Source organism: Camarhynchus parvulus, chromosome 4 (assembly GCF_901933205.1).
Source record: "Camarhynchus parvulus chromosome 4, STF_HiC, whole genome shotgun sequence".
Classification (NCBI taxonomy): Eukaryota; Metazoa; Chordata; class Aves; order Passeriformes; family Thraupidae; genus Camarhynchus; species Camarhynchus parvulus.
The window spans coordinates 56,498,159-56,522,229 of NC_044574.1; the positions used below are offsets into that span (position 1 = coordinate 56,498,159).

Sequence of the window (24,071 nt, forward strand, 5' to 3'; positions counted from 1 at the left end):
CTTTGGGTATTTTGAAGCTCAGAATCATAGAATGATGGAATACCCTGAATTGAAAGCGCTCCTCAAGGATCATCAAGTCCAACTCCAGATTCCAAAGAGGGTAACCCAGAAATGTATCTGACTGTTGTCCTAATTTTTCTTGAATACTGACAGGCTTAGGACTATGACAGTGTCTCTAATTAGAATTAACTAATTTTATAATAGTCTTTTTAATTGCTGTTCTTGCATATTGGGGGACTGAAAGAATTGGAGAACTTCCATTTTTGTTTTTTTGGGGCTTTTTCTGGATTGTTTTTGTGTCTTTTGTGTTTTGTTGACTTTTTCTGAAAAGGTTTTTTTGCATTCATTATTGCCATGAAAGCATATTCACCTTTTTCTGTGTAACTGTGGTATATCTTAAAATGTAAGGAAGAATTTGTAGCTTTTCAGTTGAAACACTAATGGATAATAAACCAGATAGGGAGCAATTTTCTCAGTATTTGAAAAAGAATGTTTCTGATTGGATAGGGCAGTGGTATTGACTTAAAACTCTTGATGCATTTTTCTGACTACTGTCCTAATCTGTTCAGATTTTTGTCAATTTGTATATCTAGAATTGAAGTAAGATGTTTTGCTTTTAGTTGGTAAAGAGGCTGAAGAAGCTTATGTGAGCTTTTAATTTATTGCTGTCCTTGTAATTGTTGTTCATTGTCTTCAGAATTATTCAATATATTTGTTGCTTTAAGTATAAAGAGCCATGACTAGTGTATATTATTTACACAGTTTAGAAAAACTAAACTGTGCTTTCTTTCTACACTTACCTGTTTTGTTTTGGCAGTCACGCACATGCTGGCTCTGTAGGTGTGCTCTTAATTCTGCAGTATTTAAAGAGTTTATTCCCTGTACTGATGGGTGTATTGTATTGAAGATATGTTAATTGTTAATTATATGTGTAATGATTAATGTATTTTTACCTTCAAATATCAGTTATAGGTTAAGGTACTGCTTTCAGTGTTTATCTTCTTTTGTTCATTCCTTCTTTTTCCTTTGATCTCAATCTTTGTGATCCCTGCTTGAGTCGTGCTGAGTCTGCCTTGCCTTCAGACACAGGTTTTAAGGATCCTTGGACACAACCATGCAGTGTTTACCCCACACTAGGCTGATTGTATGGGTTACATGAGTTTTTGGCTTCAGTGTGAGATGAAAGCTTAAAACTGAGCAGAGAAGATGGGGGCACTGGTTGGATGCTGAATGTTTTGTAGCACTAGGTTTTGCTTCCCTGAATCTCATGTAAAGGAGAGGTGGGATGTGAAAGACAGCTGAGCTTAAATACTAGAAATGTATTTCTAAGCAAAATGATGTTAAGTTAGTTGCTCTCCTTTAAGAAGTCTGCTTTGCATTTGCAGTCTTGTTCCATGAGTTGACAGATATCTTGTGTCTTGTGGCAGGTCCATATCTATTCTCTTGGTATGGCACTCTTTTGGGGAGCTGACCACGAAGTTCCTCAAAGTCAGGTAAGTTTAGATTTGGTTTTCTTTGATATTGCAACTTCAGACTTGATGTTGTTTGACTGACTCTGCATTTGAGTTTGCATGGCAGGGTTTCATACTGAGACACTGAGGAGTAAGATGCCTTTCCCAGAATTTTACAGACTGGATCAGGCTGGAAAGGACCACAGTGGGTCCAACCTCCCTGCCCAAGCAGGGTCATCCCAGAGCACATGGCACAGGATTGCATCCAGATGGTTCAGCGAGGGAGACTGCACAGCTTCTCTGGGCAGTCTGTTCCAGTCACTGCACTGTACAGAAGTTTCCTTTCCCATACTTGGAGCTTTTTCTCGTGAAATGTGGTGTTGTCTTGCAGGGGGAAGGTGCTGATAGCACGTTTGTGTTAGTTTCCATGAAGATACATCTGGGCTGGTCTATCCTGTAATGCCACAGGCTGAAAGACAGTGGTTTAAGCTGCTGACAAAGGAGAAAATAATTTGTTTTGGTTTAGGCTTATATAAAAATAAATATTGAAGTAACAGTGTTGTTTTACACATAATAAACTTTTTCTCCATGCTGCCATAGCTTCTGTGAATCTGGATTTGGTACATATAGATACTTACCTTTCACAATGGTAAGTAAGGGTTTGAAGAAGAAGAAAGGGTTTGAATTGTTTGGAACAGGGAGTAGAGTCTTGCTATTGATTTGTCAGTCAATGCAGACACAGTTGCAGACTGCTTAGAGCTGAGTGTTATTGCTCAATGTGGTTATTTTACACACCCAGCAGAACTCTTACACTGTCCTGCCAAAACTGACTGAAGATAAATGTGATTCATTATCTTCCTCAGTGCTCCTTCTCTGCCCCCAATTAAACTTTAAGAAGTGAATATTTAGAATAGTGGAAATAAGATGAAATGCTTCTGGACTTGAAGCTGTGGGCGAAGCAATTTGTGGTTCTGATTTAGGTTTGTTCCTACTACTTGATGTGATATATAAGACTGAGGAAGAAAATTTTGAAAGACTTGAGCATTTTAAGTGTTCAGTTCCTAATATTTTCTTTAACAGAGTGGTAGTTGGGATCTCAGTCATACTTATTTGGAAGTAGCTGCCTGAATGCAGCTAAGTGAGGTTAAAAAACTTCAAAGCTCTGACTATTTAGGGGTACCTGTTCATGATGCCTACTGTGCCTCTCCCAAAATGCCTAGAGTTTTCTTAGATACTAGGGCTTTTCTCTTTCTTTGCTCTCCTGTCTTGAGATGAAAGGAGCAGTATTCAACAGTAGTAGGAGAATGCCTTAAAGTAGGTGACTTAAAGAAGGTAGGTGTTGAGAGGAATGTAGGCATAAATTTTAGTTCCTGTTTTCTTTGTTTCTATCTTTCGTGTCAAGAGTGTGGCAGCAGTTTGTCAGTAATGTAGTGGGAAGGCATGCTCTGCTAATAAAACAATATTTCCCCAAAGACAATGTGGTGAGGGTATGCCTGGAAGGAATTTGCCTTTGGGACGTTGTCATGTGGATCCTGTGTCCTGTGGAGTTAGTGTTGGCAAACGGACAATCTTGTGTATGGCATTACTTTTGTGTGTTAATTTTCATGTGCAGATTTCCCCCTTTTTTTTAATATGTTTTCTGTATTTGTCTGCCTGTGTTGGTTAATGAGCTGCTTCTCTGCTAGGAGTGTGGCTGAACACGAGATTCATATCTTATTCACATACATGATTTTTATTATTAGTTAGTACTGATAAACAGATAGATGGGAAAAGCCTACATTAATTAAATCGGGGTGGTCCAGAATGCCTTTTTAATGGTTCACCTTAAGAGTGCTCACACAGGGAAGATTGAAAGATTGCAATTGTTTGAAGCACTCTGAGATGCAAAAAGCCTGACAGTGTTTGTGCTTTGTGGGTAACCACCCACTTTGGGAGAGCTGCAGATCAGAAAGCTCAGGTCCCCAAGTGCCTGTGGCACCTGAGAACAAGTGTTATCACTGACTGCTGCATAGCCTGGGGAGGGATATTCCACCTTCATTGTGCTGCATTCACTGATCAGGGAGAGCAGAAAGACATCTGGATTTATTTTTTTTTACTCTGTATGGGTGTTGTCCTGCAGTTGTGAAGCTCTGCTTTGTTAACCATTGGCTTGGTTGTTTTATTCCTTCCTTTTTTGTTGATACTGTTTGGTGATATCACTGGAATTTGGGAATTTGCTAACACATCTGCTGCAAAGTATTGGTGAGGGGAGGAACTGCAGAAAATGAGCACAGAGGATTGTACAAAATTATTGTTATGAGGTTTGAATTTTATATTTGTGAGCCGCAGAATGGTCAAAATTAAAGATTAAAACTTCCTCTGAACCTTTTCCCTTTTATTTTATTTTCACTTGTTCATTAAATGTTTGAGAAAGTCTTTGGAGTCCTGACCTTGCAGATCAGGCAGCTTGTTTAGGCCAAGTCGTTGTAGAGTAGGGGTTGAATCCAGAGGCTAAATGCCCCTTTCCCGTTCTACAGCCATTATTTTTTCACCTCCTGGATGGTGACTTTCAAACTGGCACTCAGATAATGTAGGCAACAAGTCTCATGAATAGTTAATGTGCTTTGTTGAGTGTCTTTTGTTTCTGAGTGTCCCCCAAATCACTGTTAAAACTGATTCTCCTGTCTCCCCTGTTCTTGTTTGTCACTAGCCCATCAAGCTTGGAGACCACCTGAACAGCATCCTGCTGGGCATGTGTGAGGATGTCATTTACGCCCGTGTGTCTGTACGGACAGTTCTGGATGCCTGCAGTGCCCACATAAGGAACAGCAACTGTGCCCCTTCTTTCTCCTACGTGAAGCAGTTGGTCAGGCTGGTTCTGGGAAGCCTGTCTGGGGTAAGTCTGTGTCAGCATCTGAGGGAACAATAGAGGTGAGCAGGAAGAGAGCAAAAGTGCTAATTCAGAGTCACTCTGCTGTCTTTCTTCCTCTTGTTTCGGTATGTTGCAATTTTCACAAAGATGAGTGATGAAAGGAGAGAACAGCTTCTGTCCCCATGTAGCAGTTTGTGCACTTGACAGTTCCTCCTGGAACATGCATTCATGAGTTTCTCAGGAGGTCATTTCGTGAACTGTCTTCATTGAAAAAAAAAAAAAGTAGGGAGAAACAGGAGAGCAAGGTGATGAACTGTAGGGCAAGGCGTAGTCTTGTTGCTACTTGAAATGCTTCAGAAATGATTGCTGTGAGTTTAACTTGATGTTATGCTTGACTTTTGGAGAGTTGCTTATTAACAGAAACAAGGACTCATAAGGCAGTGTGCCAATTCTCTTGCACTTCTGCTCAGCTCTTGAATATGAGAATTGTGGAGGATTTTATTGTCTAATAATGACCAAACTGTTTTTAGAAGTGAAAGAAATTGCAGAGCTCATCTTGCAAAGTTACTATTCCTGAAGGGCAACTTCTCTCTTCACCTAAACCATTACAGCATAACTTCAGCATAGTTAAATAATTTTAAGTAAATCAAGGAAGACCATAAATTGTCATAGAATCATAGAATGGTTTGGGTTAAAAGAGACCTTGAAGCTAGATGCAACCTCCCTGCCATGGTCAGGGATACCTTTTGTAAGACCAGATTGCTCAGGGCTCCATCCAGCCTGGCCTTGAACACTTCCAGGGATGGGGCATCTAAAACTTCTATGGGCAACCTGTGCCAGTGCCTCACCACTCTCAGAGTAAAGAACTTCTTCCTAATAGCTAATCTAAATCTACTCTCAGTTTGAAGCCATTTTCCTTTGCCCTGTCACCACATGCCCTTGTAAATAGTTCCTTTCTGTCTTTCTTGTAGGGTCCCTTCAGGTACTGGAAGGTCACAATTAGGTCACCCCAAGCCTTTTCTTCTCCAGCCTGAACAACCCCAATTCTCTCAGCCTTTCCTTGTAGGAGAGGTGCTCCATCCCTCTAATCACCTTAGTGTCCTTTCTCTGGATTCTTTGCAGCAGGTCCATGTAAATTAAAAATTGCTGTTCAGAGAGACAGCACTGAAATTCATGAAAGATGTTTATTTGCTTCCCGTATTTTTTTTAATAAAAAGGTATGATCTAATTGTTAGATAGTTCATATATATGGTTCAGAAAAGCTTGTAGAAAGCAAGAGGTCCCTGCATTTGTCTAATATTTGACAGCAGCTGATCATGCCAGGCCTCCAGAAATAGTGCTGAGCCTGAGCTCCACAAAGCATTGTCTAGTCGGTGAGGTATGTCTGTCAGTCCAGTGCTCCTCACTGTAGTGTCTGAAGTCTGTGTAGTTGCCAAGTGGAACTAGTCTGTGGTTCAGTGAAATAAAAGGCTACAGGGCCATCATCAGTGGTGCTGTTAAAATAAAGATCCACATTTTACATCAGGCCACAATCTATGGAAACAGCCACTCTGAGTCATTATTCTCCAAGTTATTGATGGCCATTTCAGGGTAGCAAGTTTTCTGCTTTCCCTCCTCCTGTTCTTGTCAGGAAGTCTGGGGTTAGGGCAGCAGACTGATCTCAACCAGCCTGCCCAAGAAGTAACAGTGCTCCCAAGTACTTGTTCTGAAATCCAGTGCAGAGCTGAATCCAGCAAGCGTGCTCCCAGTCTCCTGTCCATGCTGTTAATGAAGGAGTGGGACTAGAGTGGGACTAGCAGTTATCCAGTGCTGAAGCTTTGCTCGTTTCCTCTGCCAGTGACCTTTTTAATGCTGAACATGTCACTGCATTGGCTTTGCAAGAAGACAAGGAAAAAACCCAGCTGAACAGAACCTAGAGTTTACAGAGCAATGACAGTATAGCTGGGCTGCTAGGTTTTTGTGCACCTTAGCCAACCAGCCCTGCTGGTTTTAATGTTCAGTGCTCTGTATGTGTCTTGGAATTTTGTAAGTTAACAAGAAAAATGTATAAATTTTGTTTTTTCAGAGGCAGAGTACAACTTATTGTTCCAAGGTTGGCATGCTCTAATCTTGATGGGCCTCATCAAAGGCTCCTGGGGTCTTATCTCTGTAACTGGTCATTTGAAGCACAGCTGAGAGGTCCCATTTGAATGTTTTCATTTGCCATGTTAAAATGCTTTGTAAAGGGCAATATAGCCCCAGGCTGATTCAGTCTGTTTCACGTTAACTGAGTTGTATTGTAACTGTGAAGTCTGCTTGATTTTTCTTTCCCTCCTGCTATCCAGGTTACACTCCCACTATATGGAAGGATCTCACTGAGAATGTTTTGTTGTAGCAAATAAACTCTTCTTTGAATGATTGTAGATGTGAAAGTTTTTCCTAGGGAAGAAGTGATTTTAAAAAAAATAAGGTTAAGTGAAAAGTTAGTGGGAGTAAAAGGAATGGCACGTGAAAGGAATGTGCCTGAGGGGCTGAAGAGGCTGCTCACAAATGGGTGCATGTGATCTGGCATGTGCAGTCAGTCCTGCCAGGGTACAAGACAGTCCTTCCTGTTATGCAGAAAACTCCTCCGTAGAACTAGGCAAGTTCTAGTCATGATGTAATCATGGAAGGTGGTTTTTGAGTGCTGCTGTCCCTTCAGTTTGCTGTAGGGGTGCAATTTGTTTAAATTGTGACCTTAATTTATTCTTAGTGGAAAAAAGGTAAACCAAATGTGTAGTTAAATAAAGGTCACACTGTTCAAATATGGATAATTCAAGGGGATATTCTCACTGATGAATCAGTTCTTTATTAAAAAGTTTGAACTCTCATTCTGCACTTAACTCTTTGACTAATACTGTGCATTTACATAAAAACAATGCTTGTTTCATACTAACATGAGCTCTTCCTATCTTTTGACTTTGTTACTGCCTTTTTTTGCAGATGGATCAGTTGCCTTGTAATGGAGATAGAAAATTGCAGCCAGACAGGAGCCAGGCTATTCGGGAGAGGCTGAGGGGAAAAGGGCTTCCCACAGGTAAGTGCTTCATTGCAGCCCTGGGGAAACCCAGGTTTGGGGAGATTTTGCAAACAAAGAAATCAAATAGAGGAGGACTTGCTTACATTCACAGAACTCTGATGGTTCAGTGTCTAGCTAAAAGTTGGTGATGATGTCAAGAAAATATTTGTTTTTCAGTTCAGTCCTTATGGTAGGAACAGGTTTTAAAGGTTCTCAGCCAAATGTTTTGTTTCTGGAGAAAGGAGATTTTCAGCTGACCAGGAGGTTGGTCAGCTAGAGGAACAGGAAGCAGCTTTCCCTTGTTTCCTCTTTCCTGTGGACTCTGCTCTCTCATCATAGCTCTAATTGCACAAAACATCTCTTCCTGCATCCCAAGGAGCCCTGAATTCTTTTCCCTGCACACACACAAAGCTCTTTTACTGTCTTTTTTTTTTTTCCTGAAGAGAAGTGGTATATGTTCTATCACAGTTCTGCTATGCTTTGATAGTGTGAGGTAGATATAGAGGCCAGGTAGGGCTGTACTTTACTTCAGGGAAGTAAAGAAAGAAGAAACTGGGAGACCAAGGAGGAGACAGACAGTTGCTGTTGCCACTCTGGAGGTAAAAGTATAAAGTGATGTAGGTTGAATGCTGATGTTTGCCATGACTTTTTGTTGTTTAAGATCACAGATGTTGTTTAAGGTCATTGGCAGCATCAGCAGCATCAGCTCTGTGCTAGGCTTTTCAGACAAGAGGATGTATTCTTCCAAAAGGCTGGTCTCTAATTTTTCTGGAAGAATTGTGAGCTGAGCAGGAACATTTCATAAGGCATCAGCTTGGACCAGTCTAAGTCATTGCAACAAAGATATGTTGCTGATGTGCTCAAGTTGCTCCTCTGTTCTTTGGCTTTGTGTCAAGCAGCAATGCAGTGAAAAGCAGGAGCTGAACTAACCCATGAAGTTGTCAGTGACAATATGAACTGCAGAAATTAGACACAAGTCTGGCAAGGGATTGATGGTCTTCATTTATTGAGATATATATATATGTATATAATTTTTTTTAAGATGAGGCTAGATTATGTTACTGTTTGATATAAAACACTTATGGTAGTGGTTGTCAGCCCTTCCCTTACTGCGCTGTGTGTTTAGGAACAGTTTCTGGCACAAGCTGTTTCTTATTTTCTGGCACAAATTCACTGTTCTGACTGCTTTCTCAGGGGCTTTGTTTTCTTACTGGTTCTTCTCTTCTTTTTTTTCCAGAATATTTCTGTAGCAATAGGGAGATCTTTTAGAAATACAGAGTATGGGATTGGATCAATCTAATTGACTGGATTCATAAACTGTGTAGTGTCTGCCTTTTCTGAATTTCTTAAGAGCTTTCTTAAAATAAATAATTCTTTCCCTGGTTCCCACTAATTTTAAGGTTTGAACCAGAATCTTATTTTTCTGGTTGCTAATTTGTTTATTTTTTAACTCTATGCTTCCCAGTGTCCAGTGTTGTCCAATATACATCACTGTTTCTTTACACACCTTTGTTCTTTTGCCAGTACTACCCTATTCTGTATATTTTTCAAGAACTTTATTTACGCACAATGCCTTACTCTACCTCAAGTTTTTTCATTCCTATACCCTTGTTCCATCCCCTATTCTACTTTTTATTCCATAACCATAGTTAACTCTGTTTTGGTAATGATCAGAATATTTGTAAAATTCTGGGGACATAGCAGGGTTGTCTTTAAAGTCTATTCTCACTGCATTAGCAAACTATGATTATTCTTTTCTTTGTTGTTTCTAGTCTTCTGTTCTCTAATACAACTGACCAGTCTTCTGCTGTTTTGTTATTCATTTTCTTAGAAAATCTTTAACTCTTCTTAAATGTGTGTGGTTTGAGGAGTTTTGTTTCTCTGTACATGTGTTTTCCTACCCCAACTTCATTTAAACTTTTTAGCCGATTTTTCTTTCTCCTGAAGTAATGCTTGTCCCCAGTGTCTTCATTATATCTTAACAAAAAACCTTTTGTTTTAGGTTCTACTAAATTTTGGAGATTGCTGTATTAGCTTCAGCCAATATCTTCGTGGCTTTCTGGGTCAGCACCAGGGTGAATAAGATGTAATGTCTGAAACCTCCTCTGAGGACTCTGTCTTTAACTCAGAGGAAGTAGACTAGATGATCCAATTGCTGGTTTTCTTGTATTCTCTAACTTTAAAAAAATGTCTTGGGTAGAATGTTTTTTCCTCTTATTCTTGGAGACTGAGTCCACTTGGCTCGGCTGCTATCAACCAGTAAGTTTAACAGAGAGTTTTAAGCAATCTTGGTCAAAATTATTTTCTGAAAGAAAAGTTCTCTTTTTAGGGAACTTCATACTATCTGAAGAATTCTAATTTAATAGAATCTTTACTCAAATAATATTTGTGAAATGAGAGAACCTGACAACCCCCAGACTGCAAAGTTGCCTGAATAGTCTTCATCCCTTAACACCTGTTCCTGTGAAGTTCATTGGAAGTGCTTACATGTGTGGAGTGTTACAGAAAATGTGTGGCAGCCCAGGGAATAAATGTTTCTGCTTCACTCTTCCAGTGCAAACATTATATTGTCTGCATAATTCCAAGCCTGGTCTGAGAGGTACAAGTTATTAATGAGATGTTCTTGAATACTTGATTTTTTTCCTATTCTTTTCAAGATGAACTGTCAATGAGCACAACTGCTTTTCACATACATTGTAGGGTTTATGATATTTTGGTATTATGGTTCTGTCTTCCCCCATCCCTAGAAGCAGAAAATATTTTTCATGTTTTCTGATAGTTGAGTCTCTATTTTCATTTTTAAAAAAATGGAAATCACTCATTCATTTGTTTTATGTGTTGCCTGACCTGCTTCCACTCTAGCATTTCCAATTTCTCTGTATCACGTTCTTTATTTGTGGAACTAATTTTTCTCCTTTTCCTTAGAAGCTTTGCAACCTTCTTAGCTTCTCCAAAACCTTTCCCAATTCTGCTTCTGTTATCAGTCAGTTTTCCTAGTATGCCTTAATAGCACCATCTTCTCTTTATTTTGATCTTTAATCCATTCATTGCTTGATCTTCGTTTTGCTGAGACCTCAGGGAATTGTAATGTACAAAACAGAACCCCTCAAATAACCAAACCAGTTCTTGCTGTTTTCAGTTCTGTTTTTACACTGATGTTAAGTTCACTGAGTCATGTGTTTGGAAGTTAGTGAGGACCCAGTGAAATGGGTGTCTGATACTAATGGGCAACAGCTTGCATTTGATTCAGGGAAATTCAGTGCTTGTTTTTTCTTTTTCTGCAACGCTGTGCTGGCTTGCTGGTGCAAATTCAGTCAATAACAGCACAGAGCAGCTGCCCTGGGAGCACAGCTGTAAATTTCAGGGAAAGTGAGCTATAGAATGTAGTGCTGATTAAATATAATCTCATAATCTCATAAATTGAGATTGAGGAGCCACAAGTAGAAGGTCAGATGAAGGTTTAAGAAAAATGTTACAATTAAAAAAAAAAAAAAAACAACAAAACCAGAACAGCTCAGGAAGGCACAAAGCCCTTTTCCCCTGATTTGTCACAGTGCTGTTCTGCTGCTGTTTATAGTTGAAATAAATGCTTCTTAGTCCAGTTGCAAATTGGCAAACATTTAATAGGTCAGTAAACTACTAAGAGACAATTACAATTTGGAGCCTTCATTTTTCTAATCAGTTAAAAGTTCTGTGAGTCATCTTTCACCCTTTTCTCTGGTTTAACTGCCTCTGAGAACACATTTTGGGTCAAGTTTAGCATGGGGATGATTGGAGGAGGTGAGGTGGGTGCACATAAGAACGTGTATAACCTTCCTAGTCACTTCCCTAGTGTATTGTAAGTAAAGTAAATACAGTGAGCAGCAATCTTTGCTGGAAAGGACAGAGGACTCTGATTCTCACTGAGGTGAAGATCTGTCGAATTGTGAAAATCTTAGAATTCATGTTGAATAGAATAGCTGTCATATGGAGAAAAAGCAGTATAAGGGGAATGCCATTTATTGTGAACTTTAGAGTATTGTAAAGTTACTTGGAGCATGTAACTTAAAATAAATCGTGCTGCTAAGTCATGCTAAGTTCATGAATACAAGAGATGGTTCAGTAAGAGAGATGTGCTTCTAATTGGAGAGTAGCCAACTAAAGCTTTAGATACTTGCAGTCTTTGTAAAATGATAAGATTTTTCCTTTATTTGAATTTCATTATTATTAGGATCAGTTTTCCATACCGTGTTAATCCACAGTTATAATTGCCAGGACTTTATTGTTGACTTAGGATAAATGTTTTGAAATTTTTTTCACCTCACATGTTTAAATCAAATATTTTGCTCACCTTATGTAATCAGCTTCGATATTTTCAGCTATTCATTTCCATCTTTATGTCCTCAAGATAATTATTACATTTATAAACAGCTTTGTGTTAATATTCTCCCCGGTTAAATTTAATTTTTTTTGTCTCTTCCATGACTCACTTTCTGTGGCTATCTTGGTGAATGAGTTTTACAGCAGGGTTGGCTGCAGAAGTAATTTATTGTAAATTAATATTACAGAATGTTTGGTTTTACTCAAGTGATATTTGGAACACAGTGTTTAGGTACTGACTGAGCCAGCAGAAATAGAAGCAGTAAGACCTGTCATGAGTCATCTGAACCAATAAGTTACTTAATTTTTGTGCTTGAAAACACCTTAGACCTTAAAAGTGTTCTTACATCAAGAATTATAGGTGAAAGTTACTTAATTGGCTTCATGAAGTCCTTTTGGTGTGACAAAAGATTAAATAACTGTCCAACTCTTCCAAACATAAAGCAGGAATTAATTCACTCTGTTACTCTTTGCCACAATTTATCTTTGAAAAGGATGTGTAGGCTATTTAATGCTCAGTTGAAATCTCCCTAACTTGTACTTGCCTGGAAACCTGCTTCCCAGCCATCTAATACCTGAAATCCTGCACCTTGTGTGTTTGTTTGCAAAGTTCCAATTTGAGTTGATGATCCATCACCACCAAGGGCAGACCTTTGCCAGAGATGTTTCATCTTCTAAAGAGGTGCAGCTAACAGGTGTCTTGGCTTTCTTGCCATAAGGATCCCTGATTTTAACTTGACTTTTACAATGTGGTATACTGTCACAAGTCCAACTCATATATTATAATATCACACTTGCATTCTGACCTTTTTCTCTGCCAAAAATATGTGCCACATGAACCAAGGCTTGAAATTAATTTAAAAGATCATTTAGATTCAACTTAACTGTACACAATAGGAAATATTTGGAAATAGTGATTGAAATTGTGGATGTTGGTCAACTCCCTGTTTAATTAGACTGTATGCACTGTCAGGTGTAACAAAAATGGTAAGTGTTGTAAACTGAAAAATGCTAAGTGCAGCTGCTTTTAATTTTAACAACATTCTACTGTTTATTTAACACTTTCCATAATATCAACATAAAACTCAATTAAATGAAAATCTGCCCTTTTTTCTCTTGATCCAGGGAAGTTGACTGTGCATTAATGTTTTAGTTCCTGATCTGGGTGAAAACACCACTTTTGTTCTATAAAGAGATGTTTTATAGTATTACTGCACATCCTAACGTATATAGGATTACCTCCATGTGTGAACTGAATTAACTTAAACTTTATCTTGATAAATGCAAACACACAGACTTAAATTATCAAAAACTGCAGCACAAACTCATTTCCATTTGCTTGAAAGTCTGTCATCTTCAAATCTGCTAAATATCCTTTTTTTACTTTTTTCTTTTCATTTCCCCTGGCTCCTCAGTTCCAGAAAAAAAGAACTGAGTAGGTGGAGAATAACTTCCAGAGTTCAGCAAAACCAAATGAAAGTCAGATGAAGATTTCTTGTTGAAAGAAAAAAAAAAAAAGAAGATTTTATTCTTTTTCACTCCAAAAGCCATGCCTGTTTTCTTCCAATAAGTGTTTCTGTTTGCATCTAGTAGTAGTGGTGGTTGGCATTGGTGGAGATCTTTTAAATTTAGGTATAATTTGTCCAGGTATAGGGAGCTTCCAGCCTGGTGCTATTGGAAATGTTTCCAGAGCAGTGGTGAGGACAAACTCAGAACTCTGAAGATAAAACAAGAATGGACACAGAGATCAGTGAGGAAACCAATCTAGAGATGCCAAATGCTGTCTCTGTGCAGAAAAGCAGCTGTATCACCGAGCTTCTCCTGGGATACACAAAAATCCAGGAGGGGAGTAGCTAGGTGGATTTTTTGCCTACTTGGTTGAGAAATGTACCACAAAACCCTGACCCATAAAGCTGAGTGGGGAAGAGCAATGGTTGCCTTTTCTTGCAGAGGTGCCTCGGAAGGGAAGAGGTAAAATGTTGCATTTATGAAATATTAAGTGCTGCTTGGCAAGGCTCACTACCCCTGTTCTGAACAAGTTGCCTGTTTTTTTGAGCTGTTTGGTGTTTTTTGATAGAAGAGCTGTCAGTCCAAAGCAGAATGCAAATTTTTGTACAGGATTGATAATTTGGCCATTACATATAGTGCTTCCAGCAGTCCTTGTGTCCAGTTCAGTTCTTCCTTCACAGAGAATACATTGTTTAGGAGTATTTCCGTCTGAAACTTGGATTTTTCTCAACAATTTAGAAAGGAAAAGAGGGGGTGCCATTCCTAGCAGTCAACCCACAGGCCACATCTGGCTCTGTTGTCTTCTGTTTGGCTTTTAGCCTGCCCCAAAGGGATTGCAAACCCAACTCCTCCATCAGCTACCCACTCATATTTTAGAAACTAACCACATTGTCTGGGGAGAAAGAGGTTTTTCCTATTGCTTTGTTTTCTGCACAAAGATGGCGTGGGAGATGTTTTTTAAACTCCTGTATAATAATTTCCTCTCTTGAGGCCTTGCAATCTGGCAGAGATGGTGTGTTCTCATGCACATGTGGGCAGTCTTTCCCTGCTCCCTCCAGCCCCTCTTCCCAACCACCCCTCACTCCCATATGTGTGCATCTATGTACATCCACAAGTCAAAATCCATAACAGAGTTGAAAAAGGTGTTCTGTTTTTCACAAAATAAAGGAAGGGGCAGGCAGAAAGACAAAGAAAATTGAGTTTAATTTAGGCAGCAAAAACAGTTATAGTTTGTGCTTACTTAATATTGGATTAATTGCCTGTATGATCAGGCTGGTACACAAGTAATGGCAGACAGACTGGATTTAGTTAGACAACAGCTCTCTCTCAGAGGAAGATCAACCAGATTACTGTCAGCCTGAGAGAAAGATGGTCTGTGAACGACACTGGTGTGAAAGGGTGTAGTTGCATTCACAGCTGGAAACACCAAAGGAAGAGGGAAGCAGGTCTATGGTCATTTAGCAAATGTAACATCTGGCAGTTGAAGGTGTGTGTGGAAAACTAGAGTTTCATTTTAGCACCACAAGGGAATTTAATCGTGAACTCCTGGTGATTAATTGCTATTTTTATTGTATATATTCCCTCACTATATATTATACACTGGAATCATACAGTTACTGTAATTGCATTTGAATTATTTACAGTAATTATAAATAATTGCACTTAATGTAACATCAAGTGGAGGATAAACACCCGAGGGCGATATGAGGAATCAAGAATCCATACACTCTTCAGATGGGCAAGGAGGAGAGTTTAGTGCAACAGAGAAGTAACTGGGGAAGGGGAAAGAATTCTTTTTGAAGTTGCTTACATGCTGCAGCATCTTAATTGCCAATGGCTTGTTCTGTCACCCTCACTGACATACAGGGAGGCACTGCTCTGTCCTGTTACACACCTGGGTAGCTGAAGCCTGGAGTAGCTCTGTGTGGTCTCAGGTGGTGTAATTAATGTCTCCAGTTGAGCCAAGATACTTGGGATAGGTCTCCAGAGTTTTCCCTACAAATACAAACTTTTTTTTTTTTAAAGGGGAAGGTCGTAGAATGAGTCTTGCATTATAAAGACATAAAAGTTCCCTTATGCAGGTTCCTTTTGATCATTAGTTAGATATTTATTCCTTATATATAGATTTTTGATGGTGGTGCTTTCCTTCATTTTTCCACACATTTCATTATAAAAGCTGGGGGGGAAAAAGCTGAAGAATAAACCACATATTGACTTATGAATTTGGACTTGAGCATGCCATTCAACTGAAAATCCGCGTGTTTAAGGAGGAATATTATTCCAGTCTGCTCTGTTTTGGAGGTGTACTGTTTTTTGGAATCCGGATACATGAGCCTTGTGCTGAAAGAGACTTCCTGCAGTCGTTTAAGACTCTTGATTCAAGTAGTGCTGAAGTAGTGGAGGAAGTCCAGGATTAAAAAAGTGAAAATACCTTAACAGTTGATCGTGTGACTTATAAAAAAAGTCGATAATAGTACTTCAAAAAAGGAAGAAGGGATGAGGACATATTTACCTTATTAAAAACAGAAATATTGGCCTGGTCTGATTGCTGGTTGCCTAATCCAATTTTACTACTGGTATTTGCACTTGAGTTACTTCTGTATTGAGAAGTCTTGCCCTTGATCCTTGGCCTTGGCGCTCTGGTACTAAAAGCAGCACGCAGTTTTGGCTGGGATAAAGTACAGGTCTGAAAGTTCTCTATTACTGCTTTGTTTCAGTTTGCCCTCTCAAGATACCCAGGCTGTGCACTCCTTGCCCCAAAGTCTCATTTTTTCCACTTCTCTGAGGATGATTTTTAATCAGCTCGTGTTGGCACTGTCAGTCAGTTTGGGCAGAGCTTGTTGAAATAATGTCACGTAGAGAGGGATGGGTTTTGCAGAGGTGGGAAGAGTTGGCAAGGCTGATGAAAAGCAGAAGTGGGAATGAGAAGAGTAATAAAGGACAGATGAAAGCCTTCCAAGAGAATTTTGCAGTCTCAAGCCGGAATACTGAGGCCAGCTGTAAATTCATTTTGATACTATGTAGAAATCTCTCGCTGACTGCAGAAGTCAGTGGGGATCTGAGTTAGACCCGTAGAGTGAAGAGCAGTGTGGAAGTGGAGCACCTCCTGCGCAGCTTCCTGGCAGGACAGCTCATCATCTCCTGCCTCATCATGCCCTTGGCTGGCTGAGTGGCAAAGCTGTAGCCATGAGCACTTCCCTAGCCACTGCCCATGGGACAGTGCTCATGGCCTTCACTTCTCTTGTTAGGGAAGGCCCAGTGGATGGGGAGTAGAGAGCATCTCTTGTGTGCTCAGGCAAAGGAGCTTGGGTCTTCAGTGCTTCTGTGCAGACAGGATATAGCTTCTGGTATATCCAAGTGCACAGGAAGCACAAAGATGGTGTGGGAGATGTTTTTTAAGCTCCTTTGGTGAAGAGGATGCTCCTTGTCCCCAGCACTCCCTTTCACTGACAGGACTGTAGCTGCAGTTCTCACCAGCCCACAGCAAGAGAGGGTTGTGTCTCTGCAGTGCTGTGGTGAGGATACCCACAGATGCTGAAAGTACCTTGTGACTCTTTTCATTGCATGTGATCCTGCAACAGGATCAGTGTGCAGAGACCTAAATGATCTTTTGAAGCAGGAATGTACTTCTGAGTCATGACCAATTCTGTAGCAAGTAATCCTGTGTGCATAGCTGTGGTGATGTATGGGAGTTGCAGCTGCCTGCTTCTCTTGGGTTTTTTTTTGCTTTGTTTGCCTTTGTTTTGTTCAGTAAGGACCCTGCATGTAAATGCTTTCAGTGTTAAAGAAGTGGGTGTTTGAGGTTTTTTAACAGTGTGTAGAGGAGGTTGTTTTGGTTTTTTCCAGACTAAAATTATCCTGGAGCTCTCATTACTGGGGACGATTTCATAGCTCCTTTTGATTTGTGTTCCTGTTGGTCATCTTAAAGAGCCAACTGCAGTGTTTAGTTTTTTGTCTCGCAAATGACTGAGTTAAAATCCGGTTCAGGAATGTTTGTCCTTGGTGCATGTACATGAATGTGAAGTACATGTTTGCAGAGTGGGTGTCATCCCACTGCTTTAGATGGGTAGTGGGAACTTCACAATGAACACTTATTTTTAAAAGGCTTTTTTGTGTGTGAATTATACGTAGTTCACCAGCCTTAGGATGATGTGTAGTCTGAGAATAAGGTAATAATGCAATATTTACTTGACCACAAAGATAATTATGTTTAGTTTAATATTAAAGCTATCTTTGTAAAATACAAAATGAGGCATCAGATCCTTTTAGAAGATTAGTGTTCTCACTGGCAAAAGTGTTTTTTATTTTCTTGGCTAGAGCATGTGGGAATTGTGTGATTTCTTACAAGACACCTTTAGACAATCCAAACCCTAACATTTTATCATCATGTGTTTGCATGGTGGTAGGAAGCAAGGGGCTACTTGGTTGCATTTGGCTTGAGTCTTGCTGGTTTTGATTGTTAGTTAAATAAAAACTACAAACTAAAAGCACAGCCCTTCTTGAAGAAGTATATCAGAGTTGAAAGGTGTTTACACATTTAAAAGCCATAAGCTTTTAAAGCATTAGTGACTACATTTCCAAGCATCCCTAAAGCGTTCTGTGAAATTCTGTTTGGAAGGATAACACTCTAGATAAAGATCATCAGGAGCCTGCTGTGCAAGTGGGGCAGTTAATTTCAATCGATGCAGGCAGGACTGTGTAGCATTCTTTAAGAGTAGTAAATACAGCACAGGGATTACTTTGAACTCATGACTGCTTGCTTTTGCAGTGAAATCTTCAAGGCTGCTCCTTCTTAAAGAAGGTACATGGGAATATCACCATAAAGATGGAGCTAGCTCTAAGGAAGGCACCAGTCACATGCCATGCTGACTCCATCTGGCTCACCATGATATGATATTTTTCAGAGACCACATATTTCATTGATATGGTTCCACCTCTGGCAATTTCTTTTATTCTGGAAGTAATTTCATGAGAAGGGAGAGGCAGAAGAGAAACTTCCTAAGTATTGGCAGATCTATGTATTAGTGAAACTCAAAGGGTACAGACTCATAGAATCATTTTAACCTTGGAAGCTTTGTTGGTTTCAGAGTATTCTTTACCAGGAGATACTGTAGTCCCCAAAATTAGTCATTAGAGGAAGATCCAGGATTTTTATAATTCCTAAGTACACAGTCATTCTTTTCTTACTGCTGACTCTATTGCAGGGCATCTGTAAATCTGTAGAACAAACCTGGACTTGTTATTAAAACCTGTAGGCGGTGTATTTGGGTGTGAGAGGAATGGCTGATTTCAGATTGATTATTAAGTAGTATTTTTGGTGATAGTCCAGGCTATTTTGAAAATGAAACTAATGAGGAAACAACTTTCAGCAAGTATGTGATAGTTTGGGGGTTTTTACTGTTAACACAGAATTATAGTAGGCCTTATTTTTTTTCTTGAGCTTTTTAGAAATAAAAGAAATAGAATGGTCATCATGTATGAAGCTGTTGTATTTCTGTCTTCGTTGTCTGAGGGAGTCCTTGGAGCAGCCTTCTCAATGCTTTGTGTGGTAAAACCTGTGCCCAAACGTGTGTTCATCATACACCTTGACTAATTTGTGTGGGACTCCTGTGTATTAGATAGAAAATTACATGTATGAAATGTCTCCTCATTCCAGGAAAAACACTGACGGTTGATGTGCCTGATGGACACAGAGCTCACTTCTCTCAACAGACCACCCTTAACAAAGGACTTAGCAAGTCTATGGGATTTCTGTCCATTAGAGGAACACGAGAAGAGGAAGAGTTTTTCCAGGGCATTTCTGCAGATTACAGTTCGGGTCAGGAAGATGTTTTCTGTCCTCATAGGTGTAAAACCAGTGAGCTTGAGAAAAAAGGTCACCTTCACACAGATGTCCCTCCCAAACGGAAAATATGGGCTTCTTCCACAGATTTGCTTTGCACTACTGACAAGGCAGCTGAGAGGGACCATGCTGGAGGCCGTCACAGGAACAGCCATCAGTGTGAAACATTTACAGTAAGAACTTCTACTGCTGCCAGGAACAAGGAAGCAAGGTACTCTGATGGGAGCATAGCACTGGACGTCTTCGGACCACAAAAACTGGACCAAACACGCCACATGCCTGAGACATCAACTTCTGCAGCAATATCAAGTGCCTTTGACAGGATAAGAGAGAGACAGAAGAAGTTGCAGCTTCTGAGGGAAGCTATGAATGTAGAAGGTTAGTGAAGCTTTTTGATTTTCTCAGTATTCCACTATTCCAAAGAAAGATTTCTCATTATGGTAAATTTGAGTTCTCTTGTAGCAGCTCTTGAAACAGCTGAGGGCTTTGCTTCATCTTTTTTTTTACATAAAGTGAAGTCATTAATCTGTTGTCAATGAAGATAAATTGGTTGTCCAGATTGCTCACTCAGAATAGTTGATCTCTAACCAGTATCAAGCTCATCAATTACAATTAGAAACTAAAAAGCTGGTAACAGCCAATTGTCAAGCAATTTTTCTCAAAGGAAGATTCTCATCTCCAGCTATTACAGATGGATTTATGCCCCTTAGGAAAGGCAGAATTTCATCTCTAGATCTCTGTTTTTGTGCTGTATCACTCTGGACTTAATCCCTTAAATATGAATCTTTTTTGGCCTTGTGTTCAGATCTTCACTTCAGTGGGAACACTTCACACAAGTTCCATCAGTTCATTAAGAAAATGCATGGGGGAGAACAAGTCTTAGTAATCATTGTGGGGAAAGTTATAAAATTACCTTGATGCAGAGCCCTGTAACTGGAACTGCATGTTTTATTTTCTTTGGTTTTGTGGGGTGATTTTCAGGGGCTGTAAGTTTGAGACAGTTGGATAGAAACTGAGAGCAGAGCTGGATCCTGCTTGTGCTGGGCCAGAGAGCATCACTTGGTCATCCAAGGTGTATGCTACAAGAGCTGTATGTACAGAGCTGGCTCAGGCATTTACTCAGGTGCACTCAAAGAGTTCACTGGTGAGTTAGCCTGCCTGTTGTGTGACAGGAGTAACTGAAAACACACCCTACCTTGACTTCCTTCTTCTGCCTGAGGTGTAAATACCTCCATATTAAAGAGAGATGATAAAGCCTTTTGTAAAGGTTGAATTTCTGAAAATGCCTGCTCATGCCCTTTGTAGCCATCTTGGGAGATGCTTGTATTGCAATTAGCACGGGAAGCTGATCCTCTCCTGTGCATGTGAGCCTTTTGTTCCAGAAAGGAAGAGTGTTACTGAAATGGCATAGGCAGGTTAAAAAGCTGCTGTGATTTCTGTACAGCTGGAGTTCTCTTGTGCTATCAGACCACATCTTCCAGTGAGGGGATGAGGGTCACGTTATCGTTGAAGAAATGAACACAGATGAAAGCAGCACTGTGGGGTTACCATTGTTTATCTCTATAAAAGTTTATTATCTATTGTTATCTACCAGGGTGTCTGATGAGATCCAGGGAAGCTTGGTTGGCTTTTGGTTTAAGAGTCTGAAATCAACAGGGTCCATCTCAAGTTTATGAGTCAGCTGGGATCGCTGGGGATAGGCAGCTGACAGAGTTTAAGAGGAGGCCACTCCCAGCATTGGGAAAGCTCAATAGCCTTGTTGTTCAGGAGTGCAGCTTTGTGCAGGTTTGTGTTGCATAAGAGCAAAACCAAAAGCATGGCCAAACCCATTGATGAGCAATGGGTTTATCATTCTCATTCGGGCAGATTGGGAGATGGCAGAAAACAAAACATGCCCATGCCTTGCAAACTGAGATTGGTCAGATGTGTGAAACTACTCAATTCATAAGGAGAATGGGTGAAAGTGCAGTCAAAGTAAACTGGGAACTGAGCCTTAATAGTCACAGAGGCTGAGTGACAAACTTGTACAGGGAAGACTGGGGCAATAGCCAATGACTCACTGCCCATCCTTCTGAATTACTTGCTAGGAAAAAAGTAAAGACACTTTCTCAACAGGTAGCTGAGTTTCGGAGTTTTCTATTTTCAAGGAAGGTATGTTTCACTCTTGAAGGTGGGAGTGTGTGCTTTACTGCTATATTTTAGGCTCCTAATTGTACCATTTCTTTGGTCAGTTAACTACTTAAAGAAAATCTTTTGGACCAGAAACTAGTTGTGAATGTTAGTTTTTAATGAGCCAGTTTAAAGGAGTATTCTAGTAATGTGGGTGATGAATGATTCTTCATATAGGAGTTAGTTGCTGTTATGTCTTTTAGGGCTTGGGAAGCCAGACTGGAAATATCTATTCTGCCTTAGCAAGCAGATTCACGAAAGTCTTAATACATAAAGTCTGCGGGTCTGTTAAGACTTCTTTCCCTTTTCCTTTTTTTGTTCCATACTGATCCTCATCTTAGATTTTTTTACACGAGACATGTCTTTTGAGATCTTTTGTAAAAAGTCTATTGCCAGTTTCATCTGTCAAAGAAATGAAAAATACAGTCTTGAGTTTTTGTGTGTTACTGTTGTATGTAATTTTGAAGTACTTAGTGGGTAGATAGATATTTCCACATCCAACACTATCAAGTGTCAAGTGTGTGTGGAATTACTCTTCTGACCAGAGCAGCTGAGAGGCATGAGTGAAAAATAAAGGAGAATAACTTACTTCAAAAGTTCATGCACTTTGGAATAAGAGTTCAGTTCAGTTTGAAGGGGGAGGAATGGGCCAGAAGTCACGGGAAACAGGGTTATAGTTGGTTAACAGAGGAGACACAATCTGCCTTCTCTTTGGTAGGTCTGGGGATATTTTCACTTCAGTTGAGTCCAGGTCTAGGTTATAGCTAAGCCTGTGTAAATTGTATTAAGCCTCTGCTTTTGGCTGTATGCATTGTTTTTCCATTTTTGAATTGTGAAGTGACATTGGACTCTCTGTGAGTTGAACTTGGCGAGATAAAACTTCCCTCCTCAAACTACAAAGGAATTTAAGTGACATATGGCTTATTTTTCTTTAACTTACTTTGGGTTAAGCTGGAAAACTCTTTTGTTATTCATAAAACCTTAAGGAGCTGACTGCCTTGGAAAAAGAAAATGTTCTTCTGCACAGGCTCTGGTTTGCCAAGCTTTCACTCAGAACAGATTTTTACAATCTAAATTATAAACTCATGAAAAGCAGAGTTTATAGTGGAAAGAATGACAGAGCTTTAATTACAGCTGTGCTGTGGTACTTTGTAGTGAGCTGCAGACCATCTAAATTGCACTGTAATATACTGTTAGAACATCTCAGATTTAGCCTCAAAAGGCTTCAAAGGACCATGTCCTTGTGACTGCCTTGCTCTTGAACTTGCTGGTTTATGTTAGTCTGCTGTAGAGTTTCAGGGTTGAGGTTGTTTATCTCTTCTATACTGAAGATGATTGTTTATGATTAGGTGCCATTTAGCCAGATGGGGGCAAGGAGAAGAGTCTGCTATTTGACTTATGGTGTAGCCAATTCTGATCACTAATAAGACACTCCAAAAGTATGTGTTAATTTTACCAAGACAGTAAGTTCTTCATCTTTGCCCTTTTCTTCATTCTTGTTTTGTTATGGAGGTTTTGTGACCTTAGAATTTATTAGAGTTAAGAAGCTGCTAGGTGTTAAACCCAAACATCTTACCTGTACCCAGAGAGTAGGTTTTGGTTTTGGTGTTCTTTTGAAACTTAGAAATTGTTGCCTGGCACTTGTTGATAGTGTCCCATTTCTTTCAGAGAGAAAATAACAATCTTTTACATTTTGCAAGCTTGCGTTGCAGCTCCAGAGTGAAGGTGTCGTCTGTTCTCCCATGCTCCAGGTTTTTTTTGGCCTTCTCTCCCACCAAACTGATTGTATCTCCTGACAGTTGTGAAGTGGGCACACACTCAAGTTTTCCTATCCTAGGCCTGCCTTCCAGTGGCTCAGTAGCAAGGCACAAGGCTGTGAGGTGGTAATGGTAGCCTTGCCTGAACCTCTCCTTTTGCTTAGGCAGCTCCTCCCCCCACTCTTTGTTTTGAGTGAATGCATGATTCAAAGTGAAAGGATTTATGTGTTACTTGAGTGAATGAGTATCCTTTTTTACATTTTTTAAAATGCAGTGTTGTTTATGAGGATGTTGTAAGTGGGATACATGAAGGAGCATAAAGCTTGCCCATGTCCTTGTGGAATACAGGAGGACAAAACCAGGTGTGAGGGTAGTAATATAGCTGGCTGTGGGTTGAAATAGCAGACAGGGCAAGCAAAGATGGAAGGATACTGAAAAAGTTGATCTTGCTGAAGTTCTGGAATGCTGAATCCAGGGGTGGGGAAATGGGGGTGTCTTGGGAATATTCTCAAGCCTTTGCTAAATGTTTTTGCAGTTGGGAACCATGTGAATTCCAGACCCACAAGATGTGTTTATTCCTCTCTATTTCTACCTTTATTTTTTTTCCAGCAAAAAACTCAGATTATGAAGTCCTCAGATTTTATGTTTTTTGTACAATTATTGCTTTTGCTTCATGGAGTCAGCAGGAAGAGGCAGTAATAGTCTATATTTCTAGACAAGAGTATTTTCCTCCTAAGTCTTCTTCCATGTGTTTATCTCATGAAACTTCTCATCAGCTACCTTGAAGACTCATTTGGACCCCATTTATGAAATTTCCATGTTATGACAGCCTGTGTTTAGCTGGGAAGGTTGCAGTTAAAGGTTACAGTTAAGGATACTCTTAAATGCCTGGATTTTAGGAACTCTCTTAGTTTAAAGGTGCGTTTTGGAATAAGGGAAAATTTCTGTAGGTAGTGAGGCAGCTGTTGGTAGCAAATTTATCCCAGCAGATTAAGCCCCAGAGGTTGGGGATTGGATTTAGGGGGAAAAAAGTGAATAGCTGCTTTACAAACTTAGCACTATGAAATCATTGAAGTGCACCTACTTCCTTTTTCTC

At 39.8% G+C, this 24,071-nt stretch overlaps 1 protein-coding gene across 8 annotated transcripts in view; it reads left to right on the forward strand.

Annotated features, from left to right (window-relative positions):
• The window catches only part of PTPN13 (protein tyrosine phosphatase non-receptor type 13), a 112,046-nt gene that overhangs the window by 35,108 nt on the left and 52,867 nt on the right, over positions 1 to 24,071 (forward strand). For 7 of the 8 annotated variants that reach the window (XM_030946870.1, XM_030946872.1, XM_030946871.1 and 4 more), the window contains exons 4-7: positions 1,428 to 1,493; positions 4,141 to 4,326; positions 7,264 to 7,357; positions 18,864 to 19,427. In XM_030946870.1, coding sequence (XP_030802730.1) covers positions 1,428 to 1,493; positions 4,141 to 4,326; positions 7,264 to 7,357; positions 18,864 to 19,427 — 910 coding nt within the window. The remainder of the gene's footprint in view (positions 1 to 1,427; positions 1,494 to 4,140; positions 4,327 to 7,263; positions 7,358 to 18,863; positions 19,428 to 24,071) is intronic. The other variant, XM_030946876.1, reaches the window with a different exon arrangement.